Source organism: Hyla sarda, chromosome 3 (genome assembly GCF_029499605.1).
Source record: "Hyla sarda isolate aHylSar1 chromosome 3, aHylSar1.hap1, whole genome shotgun sequence".
Taxonomy (NCBI): domain Eukaryota; kingdom Metazoa; phylum Chordata; class Amphibia; order Anura; family Hylidae; genus Hyla; species Hyla sarda.
The window spans coordinates 374,723,833-374,739,508 of NC_079191.1; the positions used below are offsets into that span (position 1 = coordinate 374,723,833).

The 15,676-nt window shown below is 43.4% G+C and overlaps 1 protein-coding gene across 3 annotated transcripts in view; it reads right to left on the reverse strand.

The window, feature by feature from the left end:
- PAK5 (p21 (RAC1) activated kinase 5) overlaps positions 1 to 15,676 on the reverse strand; it is a 179,648-nt gene that overhangs the window by 45,030 nt on the left and 118,942 nt on the right. For all 3 annotated transcript variants that reach the window (XM_056567856.1, XM_056567855.1, XM_056567857.1), the window contains one exon: positions 11,368 to 12,150. In XM_056567856.1, the coding sequence (XP_056423831.1) occupies positions 11,368 to 12,150 (783 nt within the window). The remainder of the gene's footprint in view (positions 1 to 11,367; positions 12,151 to 15,676) is intronic.

Sequence of the window (15,676 nt, forward strand, 5' to 3'; positions counted from 1 at the left end):
GATGTCCTAGGGGCCCAGGTCCCGCCTTACCATTTACTAATCCTGAACTGAACCTACATTTTCAAGCAGCACAACAATTGATCAATCAATCACTTTCTACCAACACTCAAAGAATCTATGATGCGGGTTGGAACTCGTTTACAAGATTCAAAGCCATGCACAATGAAAGTACAGTTGACTCTGTTCCGTTCATTTTAGCTTATATAGGGTTTTGCCACTTATCTCTGCATCTCTCATTTAATACCATCAAAAGCTATCTAGCGGGCATACAGTTCCATTTGTCCTTAACCAATCCCTATAGTCATTCTCTCTTTTCTTCTCGTCTAGTCAAGTCAGCCCTGAAGGGCATCCAGAGAAATGAGGTTCCCAACATTCCGGTAAGGCAACCTATTTCGGGGGAATGGTTCAGGGAATTGTCAGACATTCTCGATACCTCTCCATTTGGGTTTCGAGATAGTTTAATCTTAAAGGCAGCCTTATATCTTGGGTTTTATGGGTTCCTAAGGCCAGGTGAATTTACGTCTAGATCTACCAAGGGTCAGTGTCTCAAAGTCAACCAACTTAGGTTTGTTATAGACCATTATGAGCTGTCCTTGCTTAACACTAAAACCTCCCTACCCGGTCAGGTAACCATAGTTCGGTATTTCCCTACCACCCACAAGTGGTGCCCGGTTGCTGTATTCAATACTCTACTTAGTAATTGTGTTAGTTCTTCTCCGGAGAGTCCTCTGTTAAGTTTCAAGCATGATGTGCTAACCACTTCTCAATTCATTAAATATCTTCGCATTCTCATTAGGTCTCTTGGTGGAGATCCATCTGCTTTGACTGGCCATTCACTCAGAATTGGCGCTGCCACTGCCGCATCGAAAAATGGAATTCCAGCTCACGTCATAAAGAAATTGGGGCGCTGGAAATCGGGATGTTACATGCAATACATCCCTAACCCTCGTTCAGAGATGGCTAGTGCTTTTGAATCGTTGGTTTTGTAACTTTCTGTAATAAACGTACTTCATGCAATTATTGGGTTTTGCCCTCTTTTTCCAGGCATATTCTATACGATGCAGTTATGGCACACCTCAGACTGCTGGCTAGGTAGGGGTTGGTATTCAGTAGGTTAGGTAGGCACGCTTCCCGAGCAGGAGCTACGACCACAAGTGTTTAGGCCTGCGCAGCTGGCCTGAGTTTGTGGGAGGAGCGGGCTGCTTTAAGAACCCACGGCGGCGTCACATCCAAGCGCCGCGGGTTCTTCGATCCCCACCCACCCTCCCTTAAGGTTCATTTATTCAGTCACAGGGTATGCCCTCTTTTTCCAGGCATATTCTATACGCTGCAGTTATGGCACACCTCAGACTGCTGGCTAGGTAGGGGTTGGTATTCAGTAGGTTAGGTAGGCACGCTTACCGAGCAGGAGCTACGACCACAAACATTTAAAACCACCGGCAACTACATAACCCACTGCTAAAGAAAGCAGCCTATGGAATTGCCGAAATTATGCAAACCGTTCGCTTTAGCAACAGGCAACAATAATTGTCAAGAGTTTTAAATGTGTATCCTGCCACCGAAACAAGATTGTATTAACCCATTATAGGGGTTCTCCACTTCGGACAATCACAGCTTTCTAGCGTCACCATGAGGAAATTAAGTGTTACATAACACCTAAATACAAAAACAGAGTTAACTTCTTTCAAAAACAGCTCCATCCCCATCTTTAGGTTGTGTGTGGTATTACAACTTGGCTCCATTCATTTCAATGGAATGAAGGTGCATAAGTTTTGAGATAAGTTTTGTTACTCCATTCTAGCCAATAGATGAGGATCCTAAACCGAGGACCTCCTGTATTATTTCAGAATTACCTAATAGGTTCTATGGCTGCCTACAGATGCCCCTAGGGGAAGCTTAACGGAGTACTCCGGCAAAAAAGGCAAAAACATCTTGGGGGAGATTTATCAAATCCTGTCCAGAGGAAAAGTTGCCCAGTTGCCCATAGCAACCAATCAGATTGCTTCTTTCATTTTTGAAAAGACCTCTGAAAAATGAAAGAAGCGATCTGATTGGTTGCTATGGGCAACTCAGCAACTTTTCCTCTGGACAGGTTGATAAACCTCCCCTCTTATCCCCAATCCAAAGGATAGGGGATAAGATGCCTAATCGCGCGGCACCCCGGTCATCCATGCACGGAGTGAACCCCGCACCGACTACAGCCGCACCACCCTATCCATTCATGTCTATGGGAGGACTAGCCGTTACGCCCCCTGCCATACACATGAATGGAGGGGACATGGTGTGATCTCAACAACAAGCTTCCGTGTTCCGGACGCCGCCGCTGCCGGCCCAGGGATCGCGGGGGTCCTTTGGATAGGGGATAAGATGTTTTTCACCAAAGTACCCTTTGAGAACAAACTGCATTAATAGAACTTAATAATGCCAATATAGAAATGTTGGAGCTCTGTATCAGGAAATCAGAACTTATATATTATAAAATTAATCAGGAAAGAATTTTGGACCTTAAAAAACATGAATAATAGAAAAAAACTAAAAAACAAAACAAAACATGTAGATTCATGTTAGAGGGGGTAGTCTCATCACAGACAACCCATCTAATATGCGGGCTGTGGATCCAGTGTTGACGTTGAGAACTTATAATATATGACCAGTGAGTCTGTGATAACTTAAGCAACTCTTAGGGTCTATACACATGACAGAATTTCCGCCTCAAATTAAAGACCATAGACTTCTATGGGATTCCGCACTCCCATTACACGTTCTGAAATTCTGCCATGTTAATGGACCCTTATAGATGATCTTATGACATCCATGTGACCTATAGAATATATGGACATGAAGTATCTTTAGTATAGCCCCTTTAGGGTTGATTTCACTTAGGCACATTTGGTCTCTAAACATAAAATTTCCCGATTTTTTAAAACAGAGAAATTCATAAGTCCTTTGGATTCCTATAAAAGCTTTTTACTAAATTGCAGAACTTGGTCGGAGATACGGATTAGACATGAAAATTCATGAGTATAATTTGAACCGTTCAGGATATTATACGGGTAGTCTTTAATAGTGCGGCTTAAAAGAAAATATATATATAGAAGCCAGTCATTAAGATTTAAGTCGATTTGCTTTGAACTAAGCCTTTCAGGCTGAAGGAGCAGCTCTTGACAACTCCGAAAGATTTCTTGTCACTTGTAACGGGGAATTATTGCTCATGATTTGAGCCAACTCAAAGCAACATGGTGGTGACACCGACCTGCCAATGGCTAATTTTAGATTGTGAAAGTTCATTAGGGTTCGATAATTATTGTGTCACTTTTCATCTTCATTCATGGTGCTTCTTCTACTGACCTATTTTAACATGTTTTTTGGTTTCAATGATATATTGGTCTATAGGATCCAGTTTTAATGTTAATGCAGGGATTTTATGACAAACTATCAGATCAAATTTGATATGTAGATATGTGTATGCAGGAATGTGGAATTCCTATCGCCCGATGCCCGGGACATGCAGTTCAGGGTGCCGGGCAGGTGAATTTTTCCGGCCCCTAGCCCTGCTTTGGGCAAGCAGTGCCAGACCTGACAAGTGCGGCGGCGCTCAGCAGTCTGTATGGAGTGGGCTCCTGACTCCTGCCCGCTCCGTACTCTCCTGCCCGCTCTTTACTCTGCAACCCCCAGCTGTTCTCAGTAGCTGGGGGGCGCCGCTAATAGCCAGCATGCGGCGATCGCAGTGGCTGGCTATTAACCCTTTAGATCGCCGCTGTCGCAGCGGCGTCTAAAGGGACATGTGAATGCTAGTTGGGTGGATCGCCCCCTGCAGCGTGATCACGGGGGGGGGGGGGGGGGGGGATGGGTTGGCGATCAACTATAGAGGTAGCCGAAAGGCTTACCTCTGCTTCCCTGGTGTCCGTGGCTCTGTCATTGATAAAGCCTGGCTGGACTCTAGGCTCTATCAATGTATCGCAGAGCACACAGATCAATGGAGTTTATTAGAACTCTATTGATCTGTATGAGGAATCTAATGAGGACCAGGCCCATTTTGGCCCTTGGCCAGACCAGTTTTATTTCTGTATTTTCATTTTTTCCTTCTCGTCTTCTAAAAATCATAACTATCTTATATTTCCATCCACAGACCCATATGAGGGCTCGTTTTTTTGCGTCACCAATTGTACTTTATAATTACATCACTTATTTTACCATAAAATGTACGGGGCAACCAAACAAATATTATTTATGTGGGAAAATTGAAAAGAAAACCGCAATTTAGCCAATTTTGGAAGGTTTTGTTTTCATGCTGTACACTTTGCAGTAAAAATGACATGTTTTCTTTATTCTGTGGGTCAATACGATTAAAATGATACCCATAATATATGCTTTTCTATAATTGTACAGCTTAAAAAAAGAATCTCACACCATTTTAACAAAATTAGTATGTCTGAAATTGCCCTATTTTGACCACCTATAACGTTCTAATTTTTCCGTATATGGAGCGATATGAGGGCTAATTTTTTGCGCCGCAATCTGTAGTTTTTATCTGTACCACTTTTGCTTAGGTTTTACTTTTTATAAAATTTTTTAGGGAATAAAATGTCAATGTGACAAAAAAGCAGCAATTTCTGCCTTTAAAAAAAAAAAAAATTACGTTTACACCGTTCACCTTACGGGATAATTAACAATATATTTTAATAGTGCAGACTTTTACGCAAGCGGCAATACCAAATATGCATATTAATTTTTTTTTACGCTTTTTGGGGGGTAAAATGGGAAAAACAGACGTTGGGGGAGGGGATTTTTCACATTTATTTAACTTTTTTTTTACACTTTAATAGTCCCCATAGGGGACTATTTATAGCAGTCATTTGATTGCTTATACTGCTCAGTGCTATGCATAGGGCATAGCACTGCTCAGTATTATTGGTGATCTTCTGCTCTGGTCTGCTCGATCTCAGACCAGAGCAGAAGACCCCGGGAGACAGCCGGAGCCAGGTGAGGGGACCTCCGGTTGCCACGCTGGATGATCGGATCCAAGCGGCAGAACTGCGGATGATCCGATCATCCATTCAAAGTACCGCACTGCCGCAATCTGTATTGATCACGGCATCTGAGAGGTTAATGGCGGACATCCGAGCGATCGCGGATGTCCGCCATTACCGGCGGGTCCCTGGCTGCTGATAGCAGCCGGGACCTGTCGCGCATGATGCGAGCATCGCTCCGGTGCTCTCGGTCATGGCAGCGCATAAATATACGTGATGGTATGTTAAGTACCACGGCACCATGACGTACATTTACGTCCATTGTGGTTAAGGGGTTAATACAAGATTAAAAGACACGCATTAACCCCTTCCATGTTAAAAGTTAAAATCACCCCCTTTTCCTATATAAAAACATGTAAACATAATAAAAATAAACATATTAAGTATCGCTGCATGCGTAATTGTACAAACTCTTAAAATATAACATTATGCATCCCATACGGTAAATTATATAAGTGTAAAAATAAATACCAAACCACAGAATTGCATTTTTTGCTTCTTGCGATATAGCGATGCGCCCACCTGGGAAAACTTGCGATTATCTGCTCGGGCCGGCTCCCGTATGCTGCTGCGGGTGGGGGCCGGCCAGAGCAGGTAAAAACAAATTTAAATACTAAAAGTCAGTGTTTCCCAACCAGGGTGCCTTCTGTTGTTGCAAAACTACAACTCCCAGCATGCCCTGACCAGCAAAGGCTGTCCGGGCATGCTGGGAGTAGTAGCTTCACAACACCTGAAGGCACCCTGGTAGAAAAACACTGAGCTAAGTAAAAGGGCGCAGGGAGAAAAAAAAAAAAACCTTCTGCTCACCTATTCTGTTCGTCTCTGTGCGGTCCGATGTCTCCTCTTTACCATACAAGTAGTAGGACCTTTCCCTTTTCAGCCAATCACTGGCCGCAGCTGTGTCACGTGTCAAGCCAGTGATTGGCTGATGGGGAAAGTTCTTTTTTTACTGCAAACACACTGAGTTTCCCGGAACCGGTGAGAAATTTGCAAACCGACCAGGAAACAAGTGTATTGCTGGAGTACAAAAAGCTACCTACAGGGGGGAGAATGTGACGGGGGGGGGGGGAATGTGACAGGAGATAATGTGACAGGGGGGGAAGTGACAGGGGGCGGGGATAATGTGACAGGGGGAAGGGATAATGTGACAGGGCGCAGGGATAATGTGACAGGGGGGATGTGACGGGGAGGGGGAAGGTGACGGGGGGGGGGAATGTGACAGTGGGGAGAATATGACAGAGGGGAATGTGACAGGGGAGGGGGAATGTGACAGGGGGATGTGACAGGGGAGGGAGAATGTGACAGGGGGATGTGACAGTGAAAGGGAGGAATGTGACAGGGGGAGAATGTGGCAGGGGGTGGGGAGAATGTGATACGTGGGGAGAATGTGACAGGGGGAGGGGGGAATGTGGTTGGGGGAGAATGTGGCAGGGGGAGGGGGGGAATGTGATGGGGGGGGGAATGTAGCAGGGGGAGGGGGGAATGTGACATAGGGGGAAAATGTGATGGGAGAAGATGTGACCATGAGGGGAGAATGTGAAGGGGAGATAGAAATTAAATGGAGAGATGAGAAATGGGCGGTGGGCATAAAATGGGTGGATACTTGTAAAATGGAGGAGACTGGACATGAAATAGCGGGATTTCACCATTTATTTACTACATCGCATCGCATATTGAAATCGCAATATTTAGGCCCATAATAACAATTGCACATTTTCCCCATATTGTGCAGCCCTAGTCTAAACTATATGTAATAACAAAAGTAGGTTTGAATGGAGAAGGCAGCGGGGAATGTTGTAATTTGGCTGACAAAATATCCGCCCTGGACTTGAGTTGAACTTTGCATTTAGCTCAATTTAAACACCAGGGCTGATAACCCCTGTCACATAAACGGTCACAGACCATGTCTATTCATGTTGGTAAGCATCTCCAGACGAACAGTTAATCCGAGTAAGAGTCAGCTCACCAACGGGAACAGCAATAGCCATATGTTTGGGGTGGCACGACACCGCCCGGTGGATAGTGTTGCTCGAGGTTGGCTTCCTATAAGTGCTTGTAAGAATATGTGCTTCATAGGCATGTAACAAAATATCCAAAAACGGAGTGGTTAATCTGTGCCAGGAGTATATAAAAAACAAGTTGTGGGGGTTGTTGTTAAGATAGTTAACAAAAGATGTCACATCATGCTCTGAGGATGACCAAATTACAATGACATAATCCACATATCTCCTATACCAAACAATATATAAGGAAAAAGGATTGGTGTCGCAAAAGATACATTGCATCTCCAACCAGTGAACAAAGGTATTTGTCACTGATGGGGAGGACTTAGCCCCCATAGCAGTTCCTGTACTCTGATCATAAAATTGCTTTTGAAAACTAAATAAATCATGAGACTAGATGTAAGACAATGCTTCCAGGGTGAATTGACATATATCATTACTGTATGTCGAGAAATTGCTCATGATATCCAAGACTGTTCTTAGGGAAAGGGAATGAGGGAGGGAGGAGTAAAAGGACTCTATGTCCATGGTGAGCCATGAATATGAAGATTGCCATTCAATGTTGTCCATAATGGACAAGAGATGCTGAGTATCCTTGATATGGCTGGGACATAAGGGAACAAGGGGTTGGAGAATGGAGTCCACCCATTCACACAGGTGCTCATTCAAGGAACCGATCTCCACCCCTAGGGGTCCCATAGGAGGTGGGAATCGGTCATTGTGTATCTTTGGTAAAGAGTGGAAAATGGGTATAATGGGATTTTTAACCAATATATAATCGTACTCTTTTTGGGAGCCGATGCAAAGGGAAAAACCTTCCCCTAGAATCATCTCCAACCTTTTGCTGAACAAGGCTATTGGGATTGAAAGCAATAAGTGTATATGTTTTGCTGTCACTCAATATGAATTTATTTAATGTACAATACAGCTCAGTGTCCATGCAAATAACCGCCCCTCCCTTAACTGCAGCACGTACAGTCCAATTACTGTTCTCCCTAATTTCCCTTAGAGCTATCCTTTCTGACCTGGTTAAATTATCAACCCTGGAGTTGGCACTATTGTGTTTTAAATCTACTAATTCATTCATGACCAAATCCTTGAATGTGTCCATAAAGGGACTTCTAGAATTAATCAGATAAAAATCCGTATTTTTGGTTTTGAAAGACGGGGACCAAGACATAGACTGGCCCTGTCGCTGTGTCTCAAAATGAAGAGACATAAGATTACACAGAGCATTTTGTTCCTGAAAAGAGGAAAAAGTCATTAGTGGCAGACTGGAAACAACATTAGCATTGCATTGTAAAGTCCCATCAGAAAAATCATTATCAACCAAATCAAAATGTTTCTTGAGGGTAAGAGATCTGATAAACTTGTTAATGTCCAAGATAGTATTGTAGACATCGAAATGGAAGGTGGGGGAAAGACCCAAACCTTTAGCCAATACTGCAATATGGGAAGCACTTAATGTAAGCGGTGACAAAATGATAACGTCCGAAGTAGTGCTTACTTGTAACGTCTTTTGTTTTCTCTCGCTGACCTTCTTGGAGCTGTGTTTCTGTGTTTGCAGCTGAGCTAAAGGTGACATGTTGATTCCTTTGTTTCGAGTGGTATCTTTGACGTGAGCTGGATGGATTTTCTCCTTTTTTAAGAATGGATCTGGATGGAAATAATTTATTCCATGCTCCCCATGCGTAAACTTTATCTGACTGGAATTCATGTAAATCCCTTCGTGAATTGCTTTTTACATTTTTTATTTTAGTTTTCAAGGGCAATTTTATGTTCAGAGTACAGGAGCTTCTATGGGGGCTGGTGGGAGATGCAATATATCTTTTTCGACACCAATCTTTTTTCCTCATATATTGTTTGCTTTGGGAGATATGTGGATGAGGTCATTGTAATTTGGTCATCCTCAGAGCATGATGTGACATCTTTTGTTAACTATCTTAACAACAACCCCCACAAATAGTTTTTTACATACTCCTGGCACATCTTCCACTCCGTTTTTGGATATTTTGTTACATGCCAATGAAGGACGTATTCACACCGGCACTTATAGGAAGCCAACCTCGAGCAACACTTTCCTCTGGTGGAGTCGTGCCACCCCAAACATGCAGCTCTTGCCATTCCTGTTGGTGAGCCGACTCGTGCCCGGAGGAACTGTTCGTCCGGAGATGCTTACCAACATGAATAAGACATGGTCTGTGACTGTTTATGTGACAGGGGTTATCAGCCCTGGTGTTTAAATAGAGCAAAGTTCAGCTCAAGTCCAGAGCGGATCTTCTGTCAGCCAAATTACAACATTCCCCGCTGCCTTCTCCATTCAAACCTACTTTTGTTACTACATATAGTTTAAACTTTAACAAATTCAAAAATATTATACCTAGTTTTTACCAGTATTACAACAAGATCCTGTATTAAACAAATACTTACAATCGGGTGTCAACTTCTCTAGTAGATGGGCCCCAAATCTAGCTAATCTGTTATCTCCTAGTGCCCTTCCATCCTTGCGTAATTCTAATGCCCATTCTTCGTGGCTGTCCATGAGAGGATTTTTTTAAATGCAGTCATATGCGGTTATATGTGAACATGCGGTTAAAACTACCACCATCAATGTGACTGTATCTACATATGTCGTATACAGGATATGCTGCAATAGTTGCAACATGTCCTATGTCGGCAGTACAAAAAGGCCTTTGAAGAAAAGGATTCAGGAACATTTAGGAGGCGTTGGCATTGTATACACCAATTCTTCCAATGTTTCAAAACATTTTAGAACTGTACACTCAGATAACACTTCCGACTTTACATTTTATGGTATTGAAATTGTCCAGCAACCAGAAAGAGGTGGTGACCGTGTTAAAATCTTGGGTTCACACTACGTTTGTGTACGGTTGCTGGATCCAGTTGGGAGGGGCGAAAACCGTCCGCCCCTGTATCCCAGCCGGATCCAGCCCGAATCCCATTCATTTCAATGAGCCGACCGGAGTCAAACGCTGACTCTGGTTGTCTCATTTTTTCCCCGTATACGGTTTTCTGACCGGACCTTAAAACCCACGGTTTTTGGTCCAGTCAGAAAACCGTATACAGGGAAAAATGAGACAACCGGAGTCAGCGTTTGACTCCGGTCGGCTCATTGAAATGAATGGGGCAACCGTACACTACAAACATAGTGTGAACCTACCCTAACAGAGATGGGTTCACACGTTCCAGCCATATGGTCTTAACTTAAGATCTGATGTTATTTTGCATTATTAGATGTTCAAAATTTTCACGCTATATGTATAAAAGTTTTGTTTTTGTTTCTTTTTATTTCTGTACTAGTCAGCTCTGTTGTCATGCTATAGCCATGATTTTCAGTGGACAGGTGGAATGAGCTTTAGAACTCCAAGGGTTAAACCCTTTGTTGCTTTCAGCACACCTGTTCCATATGGCTCTATATAATCCCACACCTCTCCACTACCTATCATGCATCTGATGAAAGGTCACATGACCTGAAATGCGTCATGCTGAGCGTTTCCTGAGTTTTATTCTACCACTGATGTCTTTGAGATCACTCCATGTCGATGTTTTTACTTGGATGAAATAAAGGAGGTTACTTTTACCGCTGTTATCTATTTACTAATAGATTTGTAAATTACTTCTATTTAAAAATCTTAACCCTTCCAGTACTTATCAGCTGCTGTATACTGCAGAAGTTCTTTTCTTTTTGAACTTCCTTTCTCTCTGACCACAGTACTCTCTGCTGACACCTCTGTCTGTGTCAGGAACTGTCCATAGCAGGAGAGGTTTTCTATGGGGATTTGTTCCTACTCTAGACAGTTCTGTCAGCAGAGAGTGTCAGCAGAGAGTGATGTGGTCAGACAGAAAGGAAGTTCAAAAAGAAAAGAACTTCCTGTGCCGCATTCAGCAGCTGATGAGCACTGGAAGGATTAAGATTTTTAAAGAGAAGTAATTTACAAATCTGTTTAACTTTCTGTCACCAGTTGATTTAAAAAAAATGTTTTCCAGCGAAGTACCTCTTTAAGGAGCTGCAAATTCATGATATTTTGAATACGTAATAATGATGTACTAACAATGATAGTGTTGGGGATATAAATAAGGAATAATTATAGTCTTTACACATTGCCTAACATGTGATGAATCCAGCAACATTCTCTCAGTGAAAACAAAGACACATAGAATTATAACAAAAAAGTGAACGTGAAACATTTGTGAACAACTATTTCTATAGTACATTTGTGTTTTTACTAATAATACATTAACAATTATTAGAGAATTGGCTACACATATTTATAATATTAATAACCTGCTTCTATTAAAAGGGTCTGGATTACCTTTGGAATGCATGCTGCAGTTTCCGACAATCGGGGGTAAGTGTATGAAGCGAACGAGTGCCCTTGCTGGTTTGTTTTTAGTGCACTATATGGTATGACTGGTTCTTGAAGGCCTGATCCTGATCTTGACCTTTGTCGTATGGCTGGTTGAGGGCTTGTTTGGGTTACATAGGATGACTTTGGCCTCTTTTCATATTCCTCCTTGGAAAGCCCATCTCCCCATTCACTATACTCTAGTCTTTCTTTTGAGCCCTCACTTAACATGACAGTCCCTGTAATAGAAGGTGGGAAGTAGTCCCTGTAGTCCTGAAGAGATGCACCAGTGACCCTGTGGTAGTCCCATGACGTTCCACACTGATCAACAGATTTACTTTTTGCTTCCAGGTGTGGGTGGTAATCTGAGGGATAACTTAACATGTCAGCCTTCACATTTTTTACTTCAGGAAAGTACGCTTCATAAGATCTCATTTTAACTGGATGCCCATTATGTCTGGTTGGCTTGCTTGCCCTGTAGTAGCCTTCTGCCTCCTCGGCGCTTAGGCTCCTTTCCTTGTATCGTTCGGCAATACTGCTTCTGGGGATTTCTGTTTCACTGTAGTGGGAGAAGGTAAAGAAGCCATTCTCTTCTGGGTAACTTTTTGAATGGTTGGAATAACCCTGGCGTGGGGTTGGTGGACTTTCTTTTCTAAGGGAATTTGAGCGTGTTACAGATATATTGTCAAAGTCTTCTAGTAAGCCATTGATGGAAGCATCTTGTGGAGGTTTACTGCCTCTTACAATAGTCTAAAGAGAAAAAGAAAAGGATTATTTGGGTTATTTATTGTATGTCTATAACATATACATCTAAGGTAAGATATTACTATCTGTCTTTAAACAGCTAAATCAAAGAGTTATTTTGTCCATCAGCTCCCATATATATCTCTATAGCACACCTGCAGAAGCAGCAAAATGGAGGACATTATAGAAATGTACTGGGCAGTGTAAGCTGTCAATCAAGCCCTGGCGTATGATCAAATATTATATACTCTCTTTGCAGTCTGTCAATTTCTGGCGCTCTTCAGCCACTACACCCACCTCTCCTTTTTATATACATGTACAGGCAGCATGTAACTGATCCATCAATGAACTAAAGGATCGGAGGGGGGGGGGACAGAGAAAGAGTCCAAAGAGAGGAAAATATGTATTTTTCTCTGAAAAGATATAAGATAAATTACAGGCTTTCTTATATTCTCTTGTATTATTTCTTTATGCAAAGTATGTAGAAAGGATAGTGACCACTTAAACTACTTAAAGGATAGTGACCACTTAAACTGGGTCTAATAGCAGGAAATGTGATAAAATAAAAAAAATCATTAGTGATGTTTATGCAGCACTGACAGTAACAGTTGTCACTTGTTATAGTTGTATATTTTGTTATAATTACATTTTTTATTTTATTTTAAATAAAGTAGATTAAAAAGGTGAAATTAAAAAAATGTAATTAATAACCTGAAAAATAACCCTACCAATCATAGAAGAAGCCCTGTCCTCAACACAATGAACTGAACTAGAGCATGCCCTATATCAAAATAAGTGATACCCAGCAAAAGAAGAAGAAAACTGTACAGTAGGGTTTTTACTTTGCCTTTTACATTTTGTAATTATTCTCTTCATACATGAAAATGTCAATATTGCTTAATTAATTAACTAATTAATTAACTAATTGCATTTGTTATTTGCTAAGGAATGATAAAAAATATTGCCCTATTGTTTTCAACAAAAAGAAATAAACAAGACTTTAAAATTTATTTAAAAAGAAATTTGGAAAACCTAAACTAATCATTACAGTTCCGAATTCATCCAGGGGGAAGACAACCCATTTTAATAAAGTAAGATATAGTAGCAGTAATAATAATATAGTTATAAGAATATAGAATGATTCTACAATAGTTTATGTTTACCCTGACTTCCACATATCATAAATATCTGTTTGTTGTAGTTTTTATTCTCCAATTTCCAGAATGGTTCCCGGCAGCCATGACAGTGGCCATATTTTATGGTGTACTTGTGCTGGTCTGTGCTCTAGTGATAAGCTGTAATGGATCTAGCTGTGAACACAGCTGTCTGCTCCTGCTCCAGCACCGGGGATGAAGAACGGCCGGCTCCCCGCACACTGCATTTCTCCTGACAGTAATGAAGTAGCTCATTAACAGTTCGCCCTTAGAAGCCCTTACATGTAATGTTTTCTCAGATCACAACTACATATACTCTACACAGGTTAAGGAAATAATAGCTGTTATCTTTTGTTGTTTTATCGGTTACATTTGGTAGCATTTTCCACACAAAAAATAAAAAGTAAGGACTTATGGGAACCAGTGATAAAAGCATAGTACAGTAGGGTGTAAGCACGTTCTGTGATGGGACAATAAGTCTAGTATGCTGTAAATTCATGTACATTGGGTTAGGTCTGGGCGGTATGACCAAATGTGTGTATCACAGCATTTTTTTTTAACTTTTGGCGGTTCCACGGTATATAACGGTATTTCCTAGCCCCCCCCCCCCTCAATTAATTATTAGCGCTGCGCTGTCCCCATCGGGGTAAATACTCACATGTCCTCCGCAAGCGCTGCCCTCCTCTTCCTCGTGTCTGTTGCGGCCGCCGGCGCTGACACTCTATACTGTGCGGTATCCCTATGCCCGGGCTGCAAAAGGTAAACAAAATAAACTTTAACTCACCTACGTCGGCCTTACGGGGACGGGAACGTCAGAGAGCTGTCAGCCTATCACCGGCTGCAGCGATGTTCCGCCTCGGGACGGTGATAGGCTAAGCCCACTGTCATATAAGAAGCAGGCTTCTTACATGACAGTGGGCTCAGCCTATCACCTGCCGAGGCGGAACATCGCTGCGGCCAGTGATAGGCTGACGGCTGTCCGATGTTCCCGTCCCCAGGAAACAAGTGAGGCCGTTACCGGATCAACTGGAGGTGAGTTAAAATTTATTTTTTGCAGCCCAGATATAGGGATACCGCACAGTATAGAGCAGTGGTCTCCAACCTGCGGACCTCCATATTTTGCAAAACTACAACTCCCAGCATGCCCGGACAGCCAATGGCTGTCCGGGCATGCTGGAAGTTGTAGTTTTGCAACATCTGGAGGTCCGCAGGTTGGAGACCACCCGTTTAGAGTGTCAGCGCCGGCGGCCACAACAAACAGGACGAGGAGGGCAGCACATGCGGGTGACATGTGAGTAGTACCCTGATGGGGACAGCGCTGGGCTAATAATAATTGGGGGGCGGGGGGGGGGGGCAGAACAGCGCTCACGGGGCACATGTGATTAGGTCCCCGATGGGGACAGCGCAGCGCTGGGCTGATTCATTCATTCCCGAGGGGGAGGGGCCAAACCGGTATTGCGGTATGGGTTAAAATTCATATCGTGCAGCACAAAAATTTCGGTATTCGGTATGAACCTGTATACCACCCAGCCCTACATTGGGTGACTGTTCATTACAATTAGGGATCAACCGATATCGTTTTTTTAGGGCCGATACTGATAATCGGTGGAGGTTAGGGCTGATAGCCAATAACTTATACCGATATTCCGGTATAAGTTATCGGCTATTTATCCCCCCGCGACACCGCTGCAGATCATTGATTTAAAGCGGGCTTTAAATCAATGCACTGCTGTGGCTTTTGAGGTGCCATAGGCTACCGCTGCCGCCACCCGCTTCTCTCCCCCTACCTGTCAGGGTGGTCCGGGCCATCCATCCTTCCTGTAGTGTCCGGGGGCGTTCCGGGTGAAGGGTGAACCTGTCCGGGCTTTCCTTCTTCTCCGGCGGTCATCTTCTCCACTTCGGGCAGGCTCCGGCCTAGTACGCTGCATAGACGCCGCTGTGCAGTGATGCCCGTGCGCAGCGACGCACCTGACGTCACGGCGTAGCGGCGTCTATGCAGCTACTAGGCCGGAGCCGCCCGGAGAGGAGAAGATGACCGCCGGAGAAGAAGGACAGCCCGGACCGGTTCACCCTTCACCCGGAACGCCCCCGGACACTACAGGAAGGATGGATGGCCCGGACCACCCCCATTACGGGTAAGTTTAATTTTTTTATTGACTCGGAGGGTGGGGGAGGGGCCCGACCGGTATAGCGGTATGGGCAAAAATCCTTACCGGTATACCGCCCAGCACTACGGTGGGTCAGGGGGCGGTCGCGGTGCGGCAGGTCGGGGGGGGGGGGGGTCGGTCGCGGTGCGGTTGGGGGCGGTGCGGGGCATTATCGGCAAGGTAATTGCCGATACCGATAATCCCCAAAATCGTGATTATCGGCCGATAACA